The sequence below is a fragment of the Kogia breviceps genome, chromosome 2, assembly GCF_026419965.1.
Source record: "Kogia breviceps isolate mKogBre1 chromosome 2, mKogBre1 haplotype 1, whole genome shotgun sequence".
Lineage (NCBI taxonomy): Eukaryota > Metazoa > Chordata > Mammalia > Artiodactyla > Physeteridae > Kogia > Kogia breviceps.
The window spans coordinates 65,289,663-65,316,536 of NC_081311.1; the positions used below are offsets into that span (position 1 = coordinate 65,289,663).

The 26,874-nt window shown below is 35.7% G+C and overlaps 1 protein-coding gene across 7 annotated transcripts in view; it reads left to right on the forward strand.

Moving 5' to 3' along the window:
• HERC4 (HECT and RLD domain containing E3 ubiquitin protein ligase 4) overlaps positions 1-26,874 on the forward strand; it is a 140,266-nt gene that overhangs the window by 89,189 nt on the left and 24,203 nt on the right. For 4 of the 7 annotated variants that reach the window (XR_010838956.1, XM_067025509.1, XM_067025510.1 and 1 more), the window contains exons 15-18: positions 2,386-2,505; positions 15,684-15,782; positions 17,849-18,016; positions 18,243-18,386. Coding sequence is in view for 6 of the 7 variants with exons in the window: in XM_067025509.1 (XP_066881610.1) it covers positions 2,386-2,505; positions 15,684-15,782; positions 17,849-18,016; positions 18,243-18,386 (531 nt within the window). In the remaining variant the exon portion in view is untranslated. Of the gene's footprint in view, positions 1-2,385; positions 2,506-13,251; positions 13,276-15,683; positions 15,783-17,848; positions 18,017-18,242; positions 18,387-26,874 lie in introns of all 7 variants that reach the window. The other 3 variants (XM_059054934.2, XM_059054935.2, XM_059054937.2) reach the window with 1 other exon arrangement.

Genomic DNA, 26,874 nt, shown 5'->3' on the forward strand with positions numbered 1-26,874 from the left:
GGAATGTTCTATTTTTTTCTTTCCATTTTATTGAGATATAACTGACATATAGCTCTGTATAAGTTTAAGGTGTACAGCAATAATGATTTGACTTACATACATTATGAAATGATTACCACAATAAGTTTACTCAACATCCATTGTCTCATATAGATAACAACATTAAAGACAGAAAAAAAATTTTTTCCTTGTGATGAGAACTCTTAGGTTTTACTCTGTTAACAACTTTCATACATATAACATACAGAAGTGTTAACTATATTTATGTTGTTTTACGTTATATCCCTAATATTTATTTATCTTATAACTGGGAGTTGGTACCTTTTGACTCCCTTCATCCACATCCCCCTCCCTCCACCCCCACCTCCGGTAACCACAAATCTGATCTCCTTTTCTATGAGTTTGTTTTTGAAGTACAGTTGACCTACAACACTATATTAGTTCCTGGTACAAAACATAATTTGATATTTCTATACATTTCAAAATGATTGCCATGGTAAGTCTAGTTGTCATCTGTCACCATACAAAGATATTGCATAATTATTGACTATATTTCCCACACTGTACACTTTAATACCTGTGACTCATTTATTTCATAACTGAAAGTTTGTACCTCTTTATCTCCTTCACCTATTTCTCTCCTGCCCCCACCTCCCTCCCTTCTGGCAATGAGTTCAAGTTGGTTGAAATTGATGTTCAAATCTTCCTTACTTACTGATTTTGCCCTTCTTTTTTTTTTTTTTTTTTTGTAAATCGGTTACCAAGAGAGGGGTGTTAAAACTTCTAACGATGACGGTGGTTCTGTCAATTTTCCCTTCTTGTATTTTGAAGCGCTGTTATTTGGGATTGTCATGACTTCTTGATAAATTAATTCTTTTATCATTATGAAATGTACCTTTTTTCCCTCTGGAGATGCTTGTCTTGAAATGTACTCTTAAGAGTCGCCTCCCAGTTGCTGCTTTCTGTTGGGGCATTGTCCGTCCCTGTCCCCCCACGCCAAATCTCACTGTGCTTTCATGGTTTAAGAGTTAGCCAAAGATGTGGGGGGGATTTACATGTAGATTTTGGGACTTTGTCCTCAGGATTCCTTTCTGGGATTTTTCTTCCTCATTGTCTGCCATGTTGGCAGCTTCCATCTCACACTTCTTTGTCTGATAAAACTGTTGCTTTCTGCATGTGCTGCATCCCCTACCCCTTATGCTGCTTTGGAAGTACTCCCATGTTAAAAAAAAAAATGTGGTTCTCAACATGTGCTTTCCTTCTTTCAGAGATTGTGTTCATTCTTGTTTCTGCCTGCTTTGGGTTGATCTCCAGTGTTTTTAAATAGTTGTTTTTTTTATATACTGTCCAGAGATTATAACTGTTATTGTCAGGAGGATTAGTCTGATACAAAGTACTCTGCCATATCCAGCCCTAGAACTCCTCTAATTTCTTTTAACTTAGAATAACCCCCACCTTTCGATCTCATTACCTTGACTTTTTGGAGAGTCCTGGCCAGTCTTCTTGTAAAGTTCCTACAATTAGGATAATTGTCTGTTTCCTTATAATGATGTTTATTTAACTTGTTCCTCTTTTCCTGTATTTCCTATAAACTGGAAATTAAATCACGGACTTGACTAGATTCAGGTTAGACATTTTCTTGGTTCACAGATAATGTCTTTACTTCCTGTTGCATTATATCAGCAGGAAAATTTTTTTTTTGGCCGTGCTTCGAGTCACGTGGGATCTTAGTTCCCTGACCAGGGATCGAACCTGCGCCCCCTGCAGTGGAAGCGTGGAGTCTTAACCACTGGACTGCCAGGGAAGTCCCAGCAGGAACATAATATTTGATTGTCCCAGTATGGGTGGTGGTTAGTTTGATCACTCAGTTAAGGTGGTGGTCTCCACTGTTAAGACTTGTTTTTCCTTTTGTAATTAGTAAGTAATTTCTAGGATGGTAATTTGCACTGTCTTCATTTTTCACATCCTACCCAAATGTCATCCTGTTAGTTTATTATAATCAGATGCCACTATTGAGTGACGGTTAACAAGCATTAGCTATTCTTACTATTATTTAAGTCCTATTCCCAACCAGAAGACTTTATCGTTTCTAGTCTTTGTATACTATATATACTTATGGTACATATCTCCTATTGTGTGGTGTTTACATAAATATTTTTTAATGGATTTTGAGGTACTAAATACAGATATCACATCTTGTAAATCTTTGTGTTTCCCATAGCACTTAACTAGCATTTTGCATATGGTAGGCACTCAGTAAATTATTCTTTTATAGGAAGAGAAAATAGCTAAGAAATCTGAAACCTTTTTCTATTTAAACATTTTTCAGTCTCTTTCTTAGGTACTGGTTAAATTTAATGTTAATTATGTTTTTGTTTTTTGTAGGTAAATGAGAAAACTGGACAGATTATACAATATGATAAATTTTATATACATGAAGTACAAGAATTGATAGACATACGGAATGATTATATCAATTGGGTCCAACAGCAGGCCTATGGAATGGTATGTTTCCTATTGCATTTTATGATTTCATTTTTATGTATCATTTGTTCTAATACAAAAGGAACAATTGTGTATTTTTGAAACAACAAAGCTTTTTCAGAGCTTTTATTCAGAGCTCATTTTTTAAATAAAAACATATTGCAAAGGAGCAGCTGTATATTTTTTTTAAACATCTTTATTGGAGTATAACTGTTTTACAATAGTGTGTTAATTTTTCCTTTACAACAAAGTGAATCAGTTATACATATACATATGTTCCCATATCTCTTCCCTCTTGCATCACCCTCTCTCCCACCCTCCCTATCCCACCCCTCTAGGTGATCACAAAGCACAGAGGTGATCTCCCTGTGCTATGCGGCAGCTTCCCACTAGCTATCTAATTTACATTTTATAGTGTATATATGTCCCTGCCACTCTCTCACTTCGTCACAGCTTACCCTTCTCCCTCCCCATATCCTCAAGTCCATGCTCTAGTAAGTCTGTGTTTTATTCCCGTCCTACCACTAATCTCTTCATGACATTTTTTTTCCCTTAGAGTCCATATATATGTGTTAGCATACGGTATTTGTTTTTCTCCTTCTGACTTACTTCACTCTGTATGACAGACTCCAGGTCCATCCACCTCATTATAAATAATTTCATTTCTTTTTATGGTTGAGTAATATTACATTGTATATATGTGCCACATCTTCTTTATCCATTCATCTGTTGATGGACACTTAGGTTGCTTCCATGTTCTGGCTATTGTAAATAGAGCTGCAATGAACATTTTGGTACATGAGTCTTTTTGAATTATGGTTTTCTCAGGGTATATGCCCAGTAGTGGGATTGCTGGGTCGTATGGTAGTTCTATTTGTAGTTTTTTTTTTTTTTTTTTTTTTTTTTTTTTTTTTTTTGCGGTACGCAGGCCTCTCACTGTCGTGGCCTCTCCTGTTGCGGAGCACAGGCCCCGGACGCGCAGGCCCAGCGGCCATGGCTCATGGGCCCAGCCGCTCTACGGCACGTGGGATCTTCCCGGACCGGGGCACGAACCCGCATCCCCTGCATCGGCAGGCGGACTCTCAACCACTGCGCCACCAGGGAAGCCCTATTTGTAGTTTTTTAAGGAACCTGCATACTGTTCTCCATAGTGGCTGTATCAGTTGACATTCCCACCAGCAGTGCAAGAGGGTTCCCTTTTCTCCACACCCTCTCCAGCATTTATTGTTTCTAGAGTTTTTGATGATGGCCAGTCTGACCGGTGTGAGATGATATCTCATTGTAGTTTTGATTTGCATTTCTCTAATGATTAATGATGTTGAGCATTCTTTCATGTGTTTGTTAGCAATCTGTATATCTTCTTTGGAGAAATGTCTATTTAGTTCTTCTGCCCATTTTTGGATTGGGTTGTTTGTTTTTTTGTTATTGAGCTGCATGAGTTGCTTATAAATTTTGGAGATTAATCCTTTGTCAGTGGAGCAGCTATATATTATGCAGTATTTATAAGTAAGCATTCTGCTTTTATACCAAAGCCAAACCAAAGAGATAGATTACCCTTTGCTATAGAAAAATGCAAATATGACTTATTTTTCTAAGTCTCATTTATTTTGCATGAGGTTGTCTCTTAATTCTCTAATGTTGAGGATACTGGAGTCTCTGATACTTGAACTCTAAGAACGTATTAAAATTGTGAGATCAGTGCCTCAGAACTACCAGAAGTAAGCTGTGGTACCGTTGATTCTAGTTTTTATTTTTCCCCTTTTATGTGCTTAATTTGATTTCAGTTCTTTGGCATACCTCCACAAGTGCCATATATTTCTTTCCATGTGGCTAAGTCTCTAATAACTAGATACTTAATTAAAATAATAGCATAGGGACTTCCCTGGCAGTCCAGTGGTTAAGACTTTGTGCTTCCACTGCAGGGGGTGAGGGTTCGATCCGTGGTCAGGGAACTAAGATCCCACGTGCCGCATGGCCAACAAAATAAAAATAAAATAAAAATAAAACTAATATCATAGTCTTATAAAACTTTCATTAGTCACATAAAATTTCAGTATAGAAATGAGTAAGCAGCTAGATATAAAACAGGTTTAGACTCTTATTTGCTAACCATTATAATATACTTAAGGCCAACTTTCCCACCCCTGAAGCAGGTAATTTAAGCAACATGCATGTAGCAGTTCTAGGAAGGTGAATAGCCTTTCATTGCTTTCTAGGTACCAACTGCAAGCTCCTTATGGATAGGCACTCTGTCAGTTTATTCACCAGCACTTCTTACAGTATCTCAAATATGTGTAGTAGGCACTTAGAAAGTACAGTAGTTTTTGAATGTCAGTGCAGTTAGTGCATGCTCTTTTTAGGATGCTCTTACCTATAGGCATCAGGTCACTTCTAGAACATCTTTGCTTCTCTAGATACTTGGATCTGGATTGGGAGAGATTTGTTGATTTTATTTTTTCCCACAATCACTAGGAGGCTCAGTCAGTTTACAAACATCCTACAGATTTATGTCTGTTCATTTGCTTATTCAACAAATACTTATTAAATGACTCTCCTTTGTAACAGGCACTTATTTTTAGGTTTAAGAAATACAGTGATTAACCAGATGGATAAGGCCCTGTTCTCATGAAACTTACAATCTAGTGGGCAAGATGGATAGTAATCAAGTAAAGAAAAAAAAAAAACCAAAAAAAGCTTATAATAAGCAGTATATAGAGAATTAAAATAAGAGAAGGTAATAAAGACAGGACGGTTTCTTGCGATTGGGTAATCAGAAAAATCTTGTCTAAAGAAGTATGATCTGTAATCTAAATGACAAAAAGCAGCCATGTAAGATCAGAGCAAAGAAAATTTCAGGAAAAATTACATCTACTAAAAGACCTTAGGTGAGAGCAAGCTTGACATGTTTGAAGAATAGAAAAAGGCCAGTATGGCTAAAATATGGGAATGGGGAGAGTTCTGGGAAAGGATCAGAGAAATGGGCAGGTGCCAGATCATGGAAGGTTTAGTAAATTAGGATCGGGAACATGGATTTTATCTGAAGTGTTACGGTAAGCCGTTAGAGGGTGGTAAGCAGGGGTTGAATACTGTACAGTGTAATTTATATTCTGAAATAACCACTGTGTCAGCTGTGTGGATGATGGAGTGAGGGGAATGGAGTAGATTAGGGGAGAGAAATGATGGGTTTGACTAGAATTGGTAGTTGTATAGATGGAAGATGGAAATGGACTTGGGTACCTCTTGGAGGTAAAACGGCCAAGAATTGCTGATGGATATGAGATGAGGAAAGGAGAGAAATCAACAAAGGAGATTAAGAGAGGTAGGAGGAAAACTAGGAGAGAGTTGTGGAAACCAAAATTGAAAAGTGAAGGAGAAACCATATTGAACTCTGCTGAGAAATAGGATAAAACCATAGAATTGATCAATGCATTTGGTTACGTGAAGGTCATTGGTAACCTTGATAATGCCAGTCTAGAGTAAGTATGCTTAAGAGAAATTTAGAGGTGAGGATAGGGAACAAAAGCCATAGGCAGTACTCTCAAGAAGTTCTGCACTGAAGAGGAGGGAGTAAAAAAGTAGGGTGGTTAGCTGGAGTCAAGGGACAACAGTTTTTTAAGAAAGAAAATACTTAACCTCTGGAAAGCTTTGAATAAATATTTCCTTTTTCCTTCCCTATTTAAACTAAAGCTCTCACCTAGATAAAGCTTTTCAAACTTTTCCTCCAGTGAACCCCTAAGACAGGAGAAAAAACATATTTCTTGAGGTTACTAATTTTCACTCTGCAGGACTTGTGTGAAGTCTCATATTTTATCTTCGAGAGAATGCAAATTTGAGGCTTCATAAATATTTACTGCAGGGGGGTGGTGGTGTGATGAATTAGGAGATTGGTATTGACATATATACTCTAATATGTATAAAATGGATAACTAATAAGAACCTGCTGTATAAAATAATAAATAAAATTCAAAAATAAATAAATATTTACTGCAATGTAAAGGGATTAAAATTATTTACCATTGAGAAAAACTGATGATTCAGAAAATGAACTTTTTTAATCAAAAAACTTGCATGTAAACCCTGATACACCACCTAGATACCCTAGGTCTTTGAGCAGTGTTTTTGAGACTGGAGTGATTATATAGACTCCTTTTTAAAAAAAGTAATTCCTTTAAGAAGCTTAGTGTTCACTTACCTTATTTACGATTATTTTATTTAAATATATACAAACACTAAACTAGTTCTAAACTCCTGGTACATAGCTTTTAAAAGAATTCTTAAGGCATAACAAATTGATAAATTACTTATAACTCTACAAATTTAATAATCAAGTTAATATTAGATATGGAAGATGATTATGTTCTCTTGATCAGGAATCTCAGCTCACAACCTAAATATGATAAGGAAGGAGTGTGACATAAGAGCACCTAACTTCATATCCCATTTCAACGTTTTCTTTTTAGTTTTTTTATTGAATATAATTCCTTGTGCTATACAGTAAATCCTTATTGCTTATCTATTTTAATGTATGGTAGTTTGTAGCTGTAATCCCCTACTCCTAATTTGTCCCTCCTCCCCCCTCCCCTTTGATAACCGTAAGTTTGTTTTCTGTGTCTGTGAGTGTGTTCTGTTTTGTATATAGATTCATTTGTATTATTTTTTAGATTCCACATGTAAGTGATATCATATAGTGTTTGTCTTTCTGTCTGACTTATTTCACTAAGCATTTCACTCTCTCCTGGAGAGTTATATCCTCTTGGATCACTGTGAATTAGATCTGATGTTCTTTTACATCTGAATTTTTATCTGGTATGTAGGTCATAAACTACTTGTATTCTGAACAAGTTAAGAGAAATGCCAGTCTAATAGGATTTTTAAGCTAGCAGTAATCTTGTGCTACGTGGAAAAGCTATGGTTTGAATGTTTGCTTTTAAGCGTGGTGGGCCTGTATCCAAACTCCTCTTGGTATGTATCTGTGATGATATCAGATTGAATTTCCTTAGGAATTCTTTCAGTTCTACTGTTTTCTGGTAAGAGGGAGACAGTAGAGGACCACATTCTTCTAGACTTTCTAAGTTGCTGTACTTGAAAATTGCCCTCTATTACTCTACACTTTCAACCACGTTTTTCCTTTCTCTCCATTTATAGACAGACTGGTATTGAATAGGTGGTTGTGGCAGTGGAAACTTGTTCTTTAATGTGTATAGTGAACTTACTGTCACATCTTAGAAATCAGAATCTAGAACCCGTGATTTGGGTTCTTCTAGTCTTCTGGAAATAGAAGGCTGACAATTTACTTTGAAGGTCTTTGACTAACTCTTAAGTAGTTTATTAATTTATATTATGACATCTGAAGGTGCTTCTTTCTTTGAGAGAGTTCAGATCACTTTCACATTTACATATAACACTAAAGACTTTTCCTGAGGCTGTTTAATAAAATTCATGCTTGCATTACTAGTCTTAATACTAGGTTGAACATCATGTTGGCCCTGTAAGTAAAGTTAGTAAAGTTTTAAAGTGTCTATCCTAAAGATACTTATATGCTGTTTTGTGATGATATAGATGTGTATATGTGTATTTATGTGCACATAGACATATATACACATATATACGTACTTATATCTATGTATACAATGTACATATGTATACCATTATTGAACAAGAGTTATGATCTTGCAATAATTCCATTCCTTCATGTGAAAGTTTAAAATATTCTTTGATAGAAGATAATTACTATGAATTATAAGAAATATGTCTATGAATTGTATTTATATATATATACACACATATATTTTATATATAAATATATACACGTATATATGTAAAACTTTACCTTGTTCTAAACACTGCAAGGAAATTATTTTACCTTTATTATATTACCTTTATTATATATTACCTTTATTATATTTCTCTTTATGCCGTAATCTGTTGAGATTTCTTTCTCCATTTCCTTTCTTTCCCAGTCAAGGATTTTAAGAATCCATCAGGAATATACACCTTAAACTAACACAGTGCTGTGTGTCATTTATATCTCAATAGAACTAGAAGGAAAAAATAAAAATAAAAAAAAGAACCCATCAGGTATATAGTTTCCTGGTCTCTAAACATTAAAAACTAATTATGTGAAATTCTTTGCATTCCTTGTAATATCCTCTTGTACAGCTGAGACTAACTTTTCACCTCATCCTCTTCCATTTTCCCATCCTGTTTCATCTTTTTCCCTTTTCATGTTTCCATGAAGTTTTTGCTTGATCCTCCTACTCCTGCTGGTTACTATATAAGCTTCTCTGTTTTGTTTGTTTTTCCAGACTCTAATATCAATTAGAGTATGAAATTTTTTCATTTGGATTCCTTTTGCTTTTTATCTGTTTTTCTCCCTCTACAATAATTTCTTGGCAAAATAAAAGAACACGAGTTCTCTCTCTTTTTATCTTCTGCTATTTGATGTTTTTCTCCACTTTCTAGGTATTAGTCTCAGTTTATTTGCTTACCTCTTTAAACTTTGCTCTAAAATTGTTTATAAAAATACTTTAGTGGGAAATTCATACTTTAGCGGTCCAATAGTTAGGGCTCCATGCTTTCACTGCCGAGGGCCAGGTTTCATCCCTGGTTGGGTAACTAGGATCCCACAAGCTGCACGTTGCGGCCAAACAAAAATAAAAAAAAAACTTTAGTGATTACAACTAAACTCTTTGCTCTTTTTTCTTCCCTTTCTTATACTTTTTGTTACTGTACATACGTATCGATATATATCTAGTAAAAATTGATTAATTTAGAATAAAGTGTAGAAGGTCTATGCTGAGTCTGTGCCTCTTATAATTAAAAGTCAAGTTAAGCCTTTTTTAAAGTGCATATTATTTCAAGAACTGTGTATGCCTATGTAAGACATGTCAGATACAAGTAAGTACTAGTAAATATATTTGATAAATTGGTGACATTTTTACAGTCTTTGATATTACACTTTATATATTTTTTAAGTCATAAATTTTATTTCAATATTAATTGTGCTGTGTTTGTAAGTCATTACTGTATTTCTTCTGTGGCATTAAGTTTTTGTACTTTAACTGCAGACAATGCTGAGCTGACAGCATGACATGCTCATCAGCAAACTAGGAAGATAGACTGACATAACAGCTAGGGAGACCAGCTTTGGGAAGATAGGCCAGTACTTAACTTTCTAGGTTTGAGTTTCTTCCTCATTTAATGAAATGAAGAAATTAAAATACATTTGTGTTCTTTAACATTGCAGTACATTTAATACTTGCAGTATAAACCTTGCAGCTATAATATTTCCCAGAAGGTTCATACTTGCTTTTTAAAGTTCCCTTGTCATTTTTAATGGCATTAATGTTTCGCAGACTCTTGGACTGATTCCTTATGCCTTGAATTACCAAGTTATATTGGTTTATTTTTCATTTTCTTCGTGTTTTAGAAGTATCTTTTTTTTTCTGCCTAGTCACCAGCACCTTTCATATTTACTTGAATTACTTCAGTAACTTCGGTATCCTCTGTTTATACCTCCTCAGAATAATCCTGTGTTATACCCTTAAATAGTGATGACAAAAAAAAATAATAATGATGACACCAGCAATGATACAGTGTTTTGCCATAAGTAATTTGTTGAAACTAAAACATGCCAAGGAGTTGCATTTTTTTTTGTCTAGAACTACCTAGAACTATCATTAACCATTGATGTTAAAAGCAGCCTTAATGTAAGTCAGCTTTGGACCATGAGACCCTGACTTTTTTTTTTTCAAACTGATGCAAAATATTTATTCCAAGTTAGTTATTTTATGCAGTAGTTTTCCCCCTCCACACACTTGTGATAACCACATATTTTAAATCTGTAAATAATGTTATCAAAATAATCTTAATCTTTGAAATCTCACAAAAATGTATATTTTACAATCCACCCTGAATATCAAGGCTGCAAAATAACACAACATTTCCTATATCCAAATATTTTACAGCTGTACCCAAAAAGAAAATAAAAAAGTGAAAAAACCATATATGCTGGGTTAAGGGCTAATGTTACCCGAGCAGCCAGAAATAAAATAAAATATCCAAATTGTTAGCATTCATTTAATACAATTATAACTTCAATAGCCACTTTGCAGCAGTAGCTTCTACTACCAGCCCTTGGAGCACTCACGCCTGTGCTCAAGCAGTCATTGTCAATGAGACCCTGACTTTTGAACATTCCTTTAGGCCTTTCTTACTCAAGTTTCTAGGACATTGGGTAACTAAAATTAGGCATGCCTTGACCTAATTTTAGGGCCCCCAGTCTACAAACAGCCAACAGTTAGTGCTTGAGTATGTGGATTTGGAGCCACTAGTAGGTCACACATTGAATGATGTGGTAAATTTTTAGCAATAGACCTTTCATTGACCTCATGTATTTTGTAATATCCTGTCCGCACCCCCCACCACATTTTTTCCTTCTAAATTTTCCTTGGAAATACTACTTTGGTTCATTTAGACTTGCAACTAATATAACAACTATCTTGCAACTCTAATATTTCCCAGAGGAGTTTATCCTTGCTTTTTTTACATATTTACTTTTTTTCTTTTTAAATGTTTGAGCTTTTGTGTTAGATCCTTAACACTTAAATTGAAATTTCTAATGATGAACTTAATATGGTTTTCCCTTTGATGCCTCTCCCCTAGATAAATCATTTTGCCTGATATCTAATAGTCTCTTTTCCCAAGTTTGCCACATGTCCCATTATTTTTCATATTCCTTCTAGCTCACATCTGTCTCTACCATCAAACTTTTGTTCTGCTTTAATATGGTTTAGTTACACTATAAATTCTGATTATCTTATTGGCTTCCCAGTGCTAAATGATATGCCTAGAACCTTTATCTATTAACATTTAGCAATAAAAAAGTGCATATATATTAATGTTTCATTATTAAGAATAAAATCCATCTTCCATGATACCAGGTATCAAATATAGTTTTCAAGCTGGCCATAGGTAGTCAGAAAATACTAAAAGGTGTTTCTTTGCTTATTCACGCCTTTTAGTTGTAATAGCACTTTACAAAACATCCCACAAGATATACTATAAAAGTATTTCAGTTGTTCCTGTTAAATTGCTTTAAATTAAACTGAGTGTAATCTAAAAGGGTTTTTCTGCAGAACAGCTTGTAAATATATTCTTCTTTTAACACTGCCAATGTGGCACATATATAGTGATAACTTGGTACTCTGAATTTTTTGAAAGAAGCTATTATCAACAATTACCTTTCTCAGAACAGGAAGTTAGAGTCATATTTTACTTATGACTTATGCTTACACTGCTTTGGCTTTATTTGGCTTTATTTAGCACTATATTTAGCACAATATAGTGAACAAACCCTAAGTGTTTGCTAAACTTCCAGTGATACCGCTTGTGGCGTGCAAGAATTTAGCCAATTACAAAGTTAGAGGGACTCATCCACACAAGACTGCCTTCACTTCTGATACCAATTGCAATGTTAGAGGATTCCTAGAACCACTCTCAGTTTCAGTAATTTGCTACAAGACTTCACAGAACTAACTGGAAACTGTTAAACTGACGTTTATAGTTTACTATAGGGAAAGAGTACAGATTAAAACGCCAAGGGGAAAAGTGCATAAGGGTAGAGTCTGGGAAAGGTACCAAAGGCTGAGCTGTTTTCCTCTCCTTGAGGAGTCATGGACAAGTTGTTTTCCCAGCATCCATCTGTGTCAATACTCTCAGGGTATTGCCAACCAAGTAAGCTCACTGGAGCCTTGGTGCCCAGAGTTTTTATTGAGGCTCCGTCACATACTGCCCATGTGGCTGACCTTTACTTTCCAGACCTTCTGGAGGCAGAACTGATAACCACATTTCCCAGAGCCTCCAGGCAAACAAAGATACTCCTGTCCAGGTATGACATTCCAAAGTCCTGTGGATCATCTTCCAGTAGCTGAGGGCAAAATCAGACCTCTCTTTGGGTAAGATTAATTCCTCACTATACGAGGTGCCATCTGCAAATTTAGTAACATACTTTTGGAGATTCTAGCACTTTGAGTCTATACCCTGAGAATATGTGAAAGCTTTCTTCAAGAAAATGTTGTGCATTTCTGTTCAATGCAGTGGTAAGCTTTCATTATAATTTTCATTATTATATCCTTCATAAATACCTCTTTCTCTCTTCATTTCCTCTTTCTACTTACCAACCCCTATGCCCTGTCTTGTACTTTCTATTTTAGCTAATTCAGTGTTAAAGAATGCTTAATGTAAGATACCTCTGTTTCACTGGTTATTTCTGATGAGTAAAAACAATTATGGCTTATTTTCTCACTTTCCACATAGCATTTTAATCTACTAAACACTTCTCAAATATTTTGTCAAGATTAACCAAGTCTTAAAGTCTGGGGGATATTTTCTCCATTTTCCAGGTGGAGAGATTGGGCCATAAAATTATTTCTTCAAGACCAAGTTAGGCTTAGGATTAGTTTCCCTGTTCTACCTAAATTCTGCAAATGGTGTACTTAGTTGCTGAAACCAAATTTCATTATGTTCAAGCGTCAATGATTTTATGATCACAAGATACCTGAAACGAAGGTCTTATTACATTTATAGATATATCAGGTATATGTGGAAAGGGTAAGTTTTGTTGTAGATGTATTTTGGTCTACTTCATTAATTCAGTATTCTGCTGTAGCAAAATAAATGAAATGCTGCTTTGAATAGAAATAGTTAAATTTGGACACTAACATTGCTCTTTCCTCATTACTGTTACATTCTGCACTGCTGTCTTAGGATGTCAACCATGGATTAACTGAGGTAAGTTTGGTGTAATCAAGTCTCATGTTCAGAGTAAGGTATACTCTTTTGTCTTAAATGATTGAAGACCCCAAAGTTCCTTTTTTTGTGTGTGACTTTAAAACATACATGTATATATACATATATATTTTAATGAGTGTATAGAACTTGCCCTGTATAACATTTCAGAGGAATTTTCTGAAGAAAATTAGACCCTCTGTTTTAGTTAGCATTACACTTATATGATGCCTTTTAACAATGTTAGTCTTAAAATAGTTCCTATCCTCCTAAAGCCTTCCAGTATAAAATTTATGGTGTCCTCAGAATACAATAAAGCAAACTTATAAAATTTCACAAATGCCTACTCAGAAGGCAGAAAATGTTTTATGTTAGAGAAGTAGAATGATCTTCAATTTTTAAACTAATAATTGACACTCAAAATGGCCATAAAATTGAATAAACTTTCAGTATGGTCATCTTCCTCACTTTGTTTAATGTACTATCTTAATATATAAAGTTCTGGCACTTTGGCTTACATAATCAACAATCCTGAGCCACCTTTTTAACACCTGGGAATGTTGTATTATACTTCTGTTATAGACTTCAGGTTTTGTTGTTTGCTTTGCTCTTTCCACAGCACTTGAACCAATGAAGCATTTAGAAGTAGCTTTAAACTATGGGCCTGACATTGTTTGCTTCCTCATCCTCAAATAGAAGTAGCACATAAAATTATGAGATCAAAGAGTTTTGGAGCCAAAGGGGACTTTAGAAATCATCTCAGTCTTTTAGAGTTTCAGAGTAGTAAAAAGACTTTCTATCATCCATAGCTAGTTAGTGACACAAATACAGGGTAGAGGGTAAACTTGTCTTATGAGAAATAGCCAAGAATGATAACTTACTTAAGGGTTAATGTAGCTCAGCATATTGTCTTACATGTTGAGAACAAGTTGATAGTCTTGTATTCTATACTGATTGGGCACTATTGAATTATTTCATTGTTTTTGATGGCCATAGTTGAAAGAGGCTTAGACATATTGAAATACATTTAAAAGAAGGCTATTGGGGACTTCTGTGGTGGTCCAGTGGTTAACACTTCATGCTCCCAATGCAGGGGGCCCAGGTTTGATCCCTGGTCAGGGAACTAGATCCCCACATGCCGCAACTAAGACCCAGCGCAGCCTAATAAAGAAATAAAAGAAAAGAAGGCAGTTGGGATGGAGTAGAGCTGGAAACCATATTATTTTCAGGATGATTGGAAAAATTGGGCATGTTTAGTGTGGGAAAAAGACAACCTAGGGAGAGCATGGCAGCACGAAGTATCTAAACCATATAAACTTCCCTGCAGGGGCAGAATGAAGACTGAAAGAGAAAGCAAAGTGATGTATAGAAATGCAGATTCAGACTCAATATAAAGAACTTTCTAAGAACTTAAAAAGAAGAGGATTGTTTCATGGTGTATTAAGTCTTCACTGGAAGCCTTATAATAAGAAGGGGCTCTGTGTCAGGGCTGGCACAAAAATTTTGCTTTGTTGGGTATATGGTAGTATAACATCCTCCAACCGTAAGATCTGTGACTGGCAATTCATAGCTCTTTGTATTTTTCTGCCCTGTTAAAAACTTAGCAGTCAATCACTATGTTTTACCTGCTAGGATAGATAATTGTCGATAAGGTGACTAATGTCTGATAATGGTAATAATAGATCAACTATTATTGATCAACTTTGAAGATTGACAGAAAATAATAATACTAATCGTGCTTATTTTGTAAGTTAAATGAATGAACAGATTGTTGGGCTTATAATAGTGTTGTCCCCCTAATGACCTGGCAGTAAATATCTGTTGAATGAATAAGTAGATTGCTTATCATTGTCCTCACTTGCTAGAGTAGCCCTAACATATAAGAACTGGGTACTGTATTTAACATAGGAGCCCCACATTTAGCATAAATTTGCAGCCTAATTCACTGAAACTTGGAGTTCATATGTTAAGCAAAAGATACCTGTAATTTACAATTTTATGGATTCTCAAGTATACAGTTCTCTCCTAAAATTAGGAATTAGGGTTATTCTGATGCCTCATCTAATTATCAGTTAAAATTCTATATTCAGAAATAAGCCACGTTTTACGTATGGACACCAACGGGGGAAAGTGGCGGGGGGGGGGGGCGGTGGTATGATGAAGTGGGAGATTGGGATTGACCTGTATACACTAATATGTATAAAATGGATAACTAATAAGAACCTGCTGTATAAAGAAATAAAATTTAAAAATTAAAAAAAAAGAAATAAGCCACATTTTATTTATAATTCCTGAATGACACAAAAGCGAACAAACCAAGAATATGATCAACTTTACACAAGAAATGACAGTACCTACAAGAAGTAAGTTACAAACCAATTTGTACTAATAAGCTAATTTTTTATTTCTAGTTGGCAGATATCCCTGTTACAATCTGCACATACCCATTTGTATTTGACGCCCAAGCAAAAACTACTCTGTTACAAACAGATGCAGTCTTACAGATGCAGGTAAAATATTGTATAGTACTAATTTAATTTGAGAGTAGTTTTTGAATTGTTTCTCTAGTGTTTTTTTAAAGTATTTGAAATGCCTTTGGGGATATTTTGTACCTTTGTGGTCCGTCTTTTGCAAAACTACTTTTACCAAAGCACCTTTGGTGTACCTATTAAGAGGACTGTTTGCATGTGAAGTGTGTATTCTTATGAAGGATACTTATATATTTAAAAGGACATAGAATAATTTAGATTTATATCTAAAGAATGGTATAATCTTCTTTCATTATAGAAATATACAATCTTTATAAACAGTTTGACTAGTTTACTTGATAAAATGGTTTGTTTCAAATGTTGCTTTATTATATATTTCCTATTTATATACTTGGTAAAAGATGAAAATCAGTAGAGGTGAGGTGATGTTAAAGTAGGAGGCGTTTGATCACTTGTTAGGAGGAGGGTATGAAATGTCCATGAAGAATGTTTTAGTAATAAATAAGGTACTTTCCTGAGGTTGGTCATCTCCTCTTCCTCCTCCCCACTCTCCTTCCCCCCTGCCCCCCACTTTAAGCTGAACATTCTTTCCTTTATAATGAGAATTTTTTTTTTAAGATATTGGGGGTAGGAGTTTATTAATTAATTTATTTATTTTTACTGTGTTGGGTCTTCGTTTCTGTGCAAGGGCTTTCTCTAGTTGTGGCAAGTGGGGGCCACTCTTCATCACGGTGCACGGGCCTCTCACTATCGCAGCCTCTCTTGCTGGAGAGCACAGGCTCCAGACGCGCAGGCTCAGTAGTTGTGGCTCACGGGCCTAGTTGCTCTGCGGCATGTGGGATCCTCCCAGACCAGGGCTTGAACCCGTGTCCCCTGCATTGGCAGGCAGATTCTCAACCACTGCACCACCAGAGAAGCCCTATAATGAGAATTTTTAAAACTAGTTTACATTATGACCGTGAAGGTCTACAGTAGGTTTGCTTTATCATTTGAACTTGTAAATTTAAAAGTTTTTGAGTTTCTTCCTCTGGTATAGAATATCAGACTATAGAGGCTGAGGACTAAGGATGAGATGAGACCTTGAGCACTTAATATTCTAAAAATGCTTTTAAAAATTACCCCTCCCCCCAATTTTGATGGCAATTTTTATTCCTTTAAAATAAATGCATTTACTATTCTAAATTCTGCCATATATTTAAACAATAAATAAGAGTAGGAGGAATTTTAGAGATGTGCTTATTTCCATTTTCATCAACAGAAGAAATAAATATTTTTGTAGGGTTCTATACTAACAGCTAGATTGCTAGTTTTAGCAATATTTGTTAAACAATAAGTTAATCAGGACTTCCCTGATGGTCCAGTGGTTAAGACTCTGTGCTCCCAATGCAGGGGGCCGGTGTTCGATCCCTGGTCAGGGAGCTAGATCCCACATGCTGCAACTACAAGATCCCGCATGCTGCAACTAAAAAAAAGAAGATGATCCACACGCGGCAACAAAGATCCTACGTGCTGCAACTAAGACTTGGTGCAGCCAAATTAAAAAAAAAAAAAAAGTTAATCACTTGGTGCTTTCAATGTAGGATATTCCATTTTAGAACTAAGAACACAAGGAAAATCATAGGAAAAAATAAAAGCTTTAAATGGTAAAAGCCAAATGCTTGGTTTGTGAGCATATATGGTGATAACTCTACTAAATGAATTTCTATAAACCTTTTAGTTGGCCAGGCTGTTTCTTTTTCTCTTTAAAGGTTTGTTTTAATGCTATTTTCTTTCTCTCCTCACTCTTCATCCTAGTTATTTTTTGAGAAACAACAGTGTTCAGATTTATCATAATTATTACAGTTCCATGCTTACTTAGCTTAATGGTATCATCAGTTATACATTACTATAAAAAAATTCAAAAGGATACTCTTTATGCTCAGTTTATTAAGCTCTGCTGCTGTGCTGAATACTGTGTTAGGTGCTGTGTGAATTCAGTAGTATAGGAATTATAGGATATCTATAATTAGTAGGTAGAGGTTAGCTTATTCAGTCACAGCAGCTTCTTTATAGCATTGCTATTAAATTTTTAATCTTTTGTTTTCTAGATGGCTATTGACCAGGCCCACAGACAGAATGTCTCCTCTCTTTTTCTCCCAGTGATTGAATCTGTGAATCCTTGCTTAATTCTAGTGGTACGTAGAGAAAATATAGTAGGAGATGCAATGGAAGTCCTTAGGAAAACAAAGAATATAGACTACAAAAAGCCACTCAAGGTAATTTAACATTTTCTGTTGTGTAATTGGAACTTTTATTCAGAAGATATGTTTAAACTTTTCCTGTTCATTTTTAGTGTATCTTTGAATCTTAATAAAATTATATACTTAAAAAATTTTTAGCTATTAATTGCCACGCTTTTATTCATAATAAATAACGTGTTGTAGGGTTTCCAGAATATACGTTCATTTCTTTACATTCAGTGTTTGCATTAACCTATTTTAGGTTATATTTGTTGGAGAAGATGCTGTTGATGCAGGAGGGGTACGCAAAGAATTTTTCTTGCTCATCATGAGGGAATTATTGGATCCTAAATATGGCATGTTTAGGTATTATGAAGATTCCAGGCTCATTTGGTTTTCTGATAAGGTAAAAAGTCCAACCATCTAAATTACTTCTGTATCTATCTGTCTGTCTGTCTGTCTATATACACCTATGTATATATACCTATATGTTTCAACTTAACTCAGTAATAAATAGGAGTTATTACTAGATATCTAACATTTTATTTACAGATCTTCTTTATTACAATTTTTAAAATTATAAACGTTTGGACTCAGAGTCATCAGAACACATTAATGCTTACCACACATTTCAAATTAGCAAAATAAATTACAGAATGGTCATCCTGAAAATGATGTTGACTGTTCTGCTGAATTAGATTTGAGGATTGAATAAGTACCAGATGAACTTTTCTTCTGGGGAGAATTAATTTATCATTAGGGATCATTGATTTCTCAACCTTATAATTTAGGGCAGAGGTAACTACTTAGCAAACTACAGTCCCTGAAAGTTCTTCCCAGCACATAAAGTCAGTGCCTACTCATTTACCTATTGTCCATTGCTACTTTCTAGCTAAAACTGGCAGAGGCAGAGTGGGGAGTTACAACGAGCCCCTATGGCCAACAAAGCCTAAAATATTTACCGTCTGCCCCTTTACAGAAAAAGTTTGCTGGCCCCTAATTTAGAAACTGTAAGTGAAATGGATGGGTCCGTTTATAGAACTCTGAGTTGAAAGAAATTTGAATTATTTACTGTTTGTTCTAAAAACCTTGATGTATTATTTATTCATTCTTCCAGGAGACTGGCTGTCCTTTGTGATGTTAGCAGTCATGATGATCAGTGCCTAGGCTAGTTAATTTATTAGGGGTGGCAAAGTGGTGCTACTCTAATTCTAATATTTCTTTTTCATTTTTGTAGCTTGGATACTTATATGTAAAGAAATTTTCTCATATCTGCTATTTAATCCTTATTAGTACAGTTCATATGGGAAAGAATTCTCTCTGTAGTTACTTATTTTTCAAAAGAATTAGCATGCTCCAGTGGTGACAATTCATTTTTTGATTTTGTTTTTGAATATTATTATATATTCATGGACTTAAACATGGTTGATGTTTTTCAGTCTGTTGCAGTTATTATCTTTATTAATATTATCCCATTTTTGTCCAGGGAGACCTCTTCAACTTGGCACCTGAGTCCTTTTGACACAATCTTAATACTGTTTAGTAGCTTCCTTGTTACCTGATGTACTTGGTGTGATAAAATGTTCCAGACTTATACATTTATTGCCTAACAATACCAACCTTTCAACCAATATTATGATAACTGAAAATACAGTTGACCCTTGAACAACACGGGTTTGAACTGTGTAGGTTCACTTATACGCAGATTTTTTTCAATAAATACCTACTGTGATACTATACGATCCTCAGTTGGTTGAATCTAAGGATGGAGGACCGACTGTAAGATTATACTCAGATTTTCGACAGCACAGGGGATCAGCGCCCCAACCCCTGAGCTGTTCAAGGGTCAACTGTAGTTTTGTTTTGTTTCATTTTTTAAGTATTTTGCAGGGTTTTTTTGCCCTTTGAGTATACCCCAGGTGAGATACACAGGCAAATAACTGTGTTTTGATATCACTTGAAATTGGTATACTCTGTGTCATTATATCAAGTAGATACACACTTAGGTTAACTTGTAGAATTTTTAATTTTTAGGGATTGCTTGTTTAATTTCAATTTAGTTTTATAGTTATATGAAATAATTACATAGTTCCAAAGTCAAGTCTACAAAATAACGTATCTAAAAAAGTCTAACTTTTATCTCTACCCCCTCCACTGTATTTCCTCCCTCCTCTTAAAGTTATTCTTTTCAAAAGAAATGTTACAGTTTAACTTTTGTTGAAAAAATATATGTAAGTATGTATGTAGTAGTATACCACATACCAATGTCAGTTTCCTGGTTTTAAGTATGGTTATTTAAGCTGTTATTATTGGGGAGAACTGAGTAAAGGATACAGAGGAATTCTGTACTATTTGTGTAATTTCTTGTGAGCGTTAAAGTATTTGAAAATAAGAAGTATTTTTAAAAAGAAGTGCTATACTATACATATTTTTTCTCCATCAAGAAAGGGTATTTTATTTTACATGAGAAATTAAAGCATGTTTGCATGTTTTTGTGATTAATTACTCAGAAAGTAGAAAATCAGCCATGCAGGAGGGGATATCAGCTGCAGGAGCGCGGTCCTTAAGTTGTGAAGAAAAGATGGAGATGAGTATGCTAGTGGAGGATTGACTTTAGTCAGACATGTAGATCCATAATATCATGAGAGAAAGCCAAGTATGTATATAAATACAAATCTTCTAGTAGATTTGATCGTGGGAGGTTGTGAAAGTTCTCTTAGAATTATTTCTGCTTTACAGTGAAATAAGACACAAGTTTGTTAGAAAGTTCGAATAGGGGGAAGGTTGTTGGAGGTTTGAAGAAGAAAGGAGAAAGAGTGAAATAATCACTTAGGGGAGTGGAAAAATAAGATGACCATGGAAATAAATACAGGGTTAGACTGGCGGCATTGGAGGCCCATTTGAAACTTACGTTCATGAATTTTAAAAGGAGACCAATCAACATGGTTGTGTTTTTTTTTTCTTTAGTCACATTTAGCTGCTTGGGTAGAGGTAAAAATGAGACAGACAGTTGATTTAACTAGGTTGTGGTTTTAGCAAGTGAGTATAAACAGAAGGGAAGAAAGGGCAGGGGAATGATTATCTTGATGGATTATGGAATTTAAGCTTTGTAAGGAGGAAAATGTAAGGACTTGGTTGGGAGGTGATGATTTTTTAAAAAGTAGTGTGGTTAATGGATTGTAGTTGCTTGTGGAGTTGAGTTGTAGTGTGAGTCAGAGTATTGGGTGGTGGTGAGTTACAAAGTAGGAAATGATGGTCAGATAGGGAATGCTTAAAATTTGGATGGTTGCATTTAAATATAAAATATGACCATGCGAATGGGTGTCTGAGATGTGATGGGAGGACAAGACTGTTGGAAAATTGCAGTTCAAGGAACTGAGAGGCTAGTGTGTTGGATGCCTTTTTTGGCCCGGGTATTGAAATCGTCAAAAACGATGGCAGGAATAGTGGTAGGAAAAGAAAGCAAAAAATAGTGCCAGAATCTGTGAATGAGTGCACTGTGAATGTCTTTGGATGCCAGCACAAGGAACAGTAGCAGGGAAATGGTCAGTTGGCATGTGTTTCACAGAAGCTGGGATTTTAAGAAGGCAAATGGAAGGAGGTCTAGAAGGAGTGAAGAGCCAGGAGACCTATCTCTAGGCCTGGTTGTATGAGGGGTTGGAAGGTTAAACAAACACCATTTATTATGAGCTGCAGGCAAAATAGCATCCTCAGGATACAGCCTTGTTCATTTAGAAAAGGGGCAAGGAGAATTTGGAGAAGTTTAGGATACAGGCGGTTTTCCAAATGATAGATTGTGAGTTCCAGAACAGAGAAGGGGTTTGGTGGAGCAGGGACAGTTAGTAACATTGTGTCAGATTTTAGGGCCTGTACACTGCCACATGGAAGTGGGATTAGGGACAACCTGTGAGTTTTTAGGCCTCCTTTGTTGACAGTCAGGCATATAAGACATGGTTGAATAGTCCTGATGGCCTCTGAGGTAGGTGGACAGTCTGTTCAAATTATGGTCTCTTTCTTGGCACTGATCTCTTAGGGCAGTTTGTAGTGATGTAGCAGATAGAATTTGAAGAGAGTCATTGGGGTGGAGGCCTGTCTGCCAGGAACACAAAGAGTTCTATGGGCCTCTATTCAGTTCTGCAGAAAGGTAATGTTTTGAGACCAGGGGAGGGGCAGTTGTAACAAGTTTTATTGTGGATCTTTGTGGGGTTTTTTTGGCCGTGCCCTTGCAGCATGTGGGAACTTAGTTCCCCAACCAGGGCTCAAACCCGTGCTCCCTGCAGTGGAAGTGCAGAGTCCTAACCACTGGACCAGCAGGGAATTCCTTGTGGATCTCTTACACCTTTTCAGTTATATCTTGATTTGGGCAATAGGAGCCCCACAGAGCTGCTCTTCTTCTGTGTACTTTTGACATGTCCCCATTATTCTTTAATTATTCGTTACATTTGGTACAGAAAATCCTCCAGGCTCATTTTGTGTTTTCTCTACCCCAGTCCTGGCATTAGCCATTTCTCCTAAGAGCCCTGACTTCCTTATGTATAAAATGGTATTTAGAAATCAAGCTCTGGATGCTACGTGTACTCATTGCCACCAAGGAGTCATTGCTTTCAGAGTCTCACAGCAGACAGAACTAGGAAGTGTATGTATGTATACACACATGGCATACATCTCCTGGTTTTCAACATGTATGGATATTTATATATATGTATACATGTACACACACATATATGTGTGTGTATATATATAAATACACACATATATGTGTGTGTATATATATATAAATACACACATGTTAAAAACCATGAGATGATACTGATACCTCTAATTCTATACAAACACCACAGAGTTTACTTTAGCCTTCTCCCTTTCCATTTTATGTGACTTAAATCACTAGTGAGAACTTAACAGCCATCATCTTCCAGGTATTTACTCAGTAAGTAGCTAGTCTTCTTGTTACATTGGCTAAAAGCTTAGCCCCAGACATACTGGACCACCTCCTCAGAGAAGGTGTAGGAAGGAGGGAGGAAGGCAGAGGGCTATATGTTCTTTTTAATTTAATATTATTTTTAATGAGGTGAAATTCACATAACATAAAATTCATCATTTTAAGAATTTTAAAATGTACAATTCAGTGGCATTTAGTACATTCACAGTGTTGTGCAACCATCACCACTCTCTAGTTCCAGAACATTTCATTACCTCAAAAGGAAACCTGTAGACATTAAGCAGTTTCTCCCCATTTCCTTCTCCATTCAGCTTTAGACAATCACTGCTTTACTGTCTATCTCTGTGGCTTTGTCTATTCTTGATATTTGCTGTTAATGGAAACCATATAGTGTATGGCCTTTGGTGTCTGGCTTCTTTCACTTAGGATAGTTTCCAAGGCTCATCCACGTTGTATCATGTGTTAGTACTTCATTCCTTTTTATAGTTGAATAATATTCCATTATGTAGATATACCACATTTGTTTATTCATTCATCAGTTGATGAACATTTGGGTTGTTCACCCCTTTTGGCTAAATATTGTGAATAGTACTGCTGTGAAAACTTGTGTACAAGTTGTTGTTTGCAGTTATTTTGGGTATATACCTATGAATGGAATTGTTAGGTCATGTGATAATTCTGTTTGACTTTTTGAGGAACCACCAAACTGTTTTCCACAATGGCTGTACCATTTTACATTCCCATCAGCAATACATGAGGATTACAATTTCTCTACAATCCTGGTCAACATTTGCCACTTTCCTTTTAAAAATATATATCTATATGTTTTTAAAATATTTTATATATGTATTTCTGTATTTTTCTTATGATAGGTATGAAGTGGTATCTCACTGTGGTTTTTTAAAATTAATTAATTTATTTATTTATTTATTTTGGCTGCACCGCGTCTTAGTTGCGGCACGTGGGATCTTTGCTGTGGCATGCAGGCTTCTTAGTTGCAGCATGCATGTGGAATCTAGTTCCCTGACCAGGGATTGAACCTGGGGCCCCCTGCATTGGGACAGTGTAGTCTTACCCACCGGACTACCAGGGAAGTCCCTCTCATTGTGATTTGATTTGCATCCCCTACTGGCTAATGATGTGCTTGTTTGGCCATTTGTATGCCTTCTTTAGCAAAATGTCTTTTTAAGTCTTATACACTTTTTTAATTGGCTTGTTTTTCTTTTTGTTGCTGAGTTTTAGGAGTTCTTTTATGTATTCTGGATACTAGACCCTTGTCAAATATATGATTTGCAAATATTCTCTCCCAGTGTATGAATTATCTTTTTACTTTCTTATGTCCTTTGATAACAAAAGTTTTAAATTTTGGTGAAATCTTTTTTTTTTTTTTTTTTGTCTATTATGTTATTGCTTGTGCTTTTTGGTGTTATAACTAAGAAACCAAGGACAAATTCAAGATCATGAAGATTTACCCCTGAGTTTTCTTCTAAGAGTTTTATAGTTTTAGCTGTTCTATTTAGGTCTTTCATCTATTTTGAGTTCATTTTTGTCCATGGTGTGAGGTTAAGAGTTCAGCTTCATTCTTTGCATGTGAGCACTTGGTTGTCCCACCATTTTTTGTTAAGTCTTGGCACCCTGTTGAAAATTAATTGACTGTAGCTATATGGATTTATTTCTGGCCTCTCAGTTTTATTCCAGTGGTGTATATGTCTGTTCTTATGCCACTACTACACTGTCTTGTTTACTATAGCTTTGTAGATTTTAAAATTGGAATGTGTGAGTTCTCCCACTTTGTTCTTCTCGTTCAAGATTCTTTTGACTATTAGCAGTCCCTTAAAATTCTGTGTGAATTTTACAGTTACCTTTTACATTTCTGCAAAAAAGGCCATTGAGGTTTTGATAGAGAATGCACTGAATCAGTTTGGGAAGTATAGCCATCTTAACAATATTGTCTTCTAGTCTGTGAACATGGGATGTCTTTCCAGTTATTTAGGTCTTTTAATTTCTTTCAGCAATGTTTTGTAGTTTTCAGTGTACAAGTCTTACACTAACTTGGTTAAATTTATTTCTAAGTATTTTATTCTTTTTGATGCTATCATAAATGGAATTATTTTCTTTATTTTTGGTTCATTGCTACTATGTAGAAATAGAGCTGATTTTTTTGTGTTGATCATGTGCTGAATTCATTTATTAGCACTAATAGTTTGTTTTGTGCATTCTTTAGGATTTCTATATGTCATCTATAAATTCAACAGATTTAATTTTACTTCTTTCTTTCCAATTTGTATACCATTATTTCTTTTCCTTGTCTAATTGCCCCACCTTGAACTTCCAGTATGCTTTCAAATGCAAGTGCTGACAGTGGACATGCTTCTCAATTTTTCCTGATCTGAGTGGAATATCAACTGTGGTTTTTCATAAATACCTTGAATCATGTTAAGGAATTCCCTTCTATGCCTAGTTTATTGAGTATTTATCATGAAGGGGTGTTGGATTTTATTCTTGTTTTTTTCTGCATCAGTTGAGATGGTCATGTGGTTTCCTTCCTTCATTCCATTATGTGATATATTACATTGGTTGATTTTCTTATGTTGAACAACATTGCAGTCCTGGGATAAAGCCCACTTGGTCATGGTGTGTAATCCTTTTAATGTGCTGCTGGATTCAGTTTCCTAGTATTCTATTGATGATTCTTCTTATTTGTAAGGAATACTGCTGTATAGTTTTCTTTTATGTATGTGTGTGATGTCGTTGTCTGGCTTTGGTGTCATGGTATCCCTGACCTCATAGAATGAGTTAACAACTGTTTCCTTCTCTTCCATTTCTTGGAAGAGTTTGAGAATGATTGGTGTTAATTCTTCTAAATGTTTGGTAGAATATGGTCTCAGGTTTTTGTTGGTTGGAAGGTTTTTGATTGATGATTCAATCTCTTATTATAAGTTTCTTTAGGTTTTCTAATTCTTCTAGTGTCATTTGATAGTTTGTGTGTTTCTAAGAATTTGTCCATTTCATCTGGATTATCTCTTTTTTTTTTTTTTTTTGCTGTACATGGGCCTCTCACTGTTGTGGCCTCTCCCGTGGCGGAGCACAGGCTCCGGACGCACAGGCTCAGCGGCCATGGCTCACAGGCCCAGCTGCTCCGCAGCATGTGGGATCCTCCCGGACTGGGGCACAAACCCATGTCCCCTGCATTGGCAGGCAGACTCTCAACCACTGCGCCACCAGGGAAGCCCCTGGATTATCTATTTTGATGGCATGCAGTTATTCATAGTATTCTCTTATAATCCTTTTTATTTCTCTGAGGTTGATAGTAATGTCCACACTTCTGGTCCTGATTTTAGTAAGTCTTCTTTTTTTCTTGGTCATTCTAGCTAAAGGTTTGTTAATTCTGTTAATCTTTTAAAAGATTCACCTTTAGGTTTTGTTGCTTTATGTATTGCTTTTCCATTCTCATTTCATTTATCTCCACTTTAATCTTTATTATTTTCCCCCTCTGCTAGGTTTGGGTTTGGTTTGCTCTTCTTTTTGTAGTTCCTTAGGATATAAAGTTAGGTTATTTATTTGAGAAATTGTTTCTTTTTTAATTTGGCTGCATCAGGTCTTAGTTGTGGCACGCAGGATCTTCGTTGTGGTGCCGCAGGTCTGTCTCTAGCTGTGGTGCATGGGCTCAGTAGTTGCGGTGCACGGGCCCAGTAGTTGTGGCATATGGGCTCCAGAGCACGTGGGCTCAGTAGTTGTGGCGTGCAGGCTCTCTAGTTACAGCACATGGGCTTAGTTGCCCCATGGCATGTGGGATCCTCGTTCCCCAACCAGAGATCGAACCTACGTCTCCTGCATTGGAAGGCGGATTCTTAACCACTGGACCAACAGGGAAGTCGCCTCTTTTTTAATAGATGTTTACAAATATAAAAACTTCTTTCTGAACACTGCTTTCCCTGCATTCTGTAAGTTT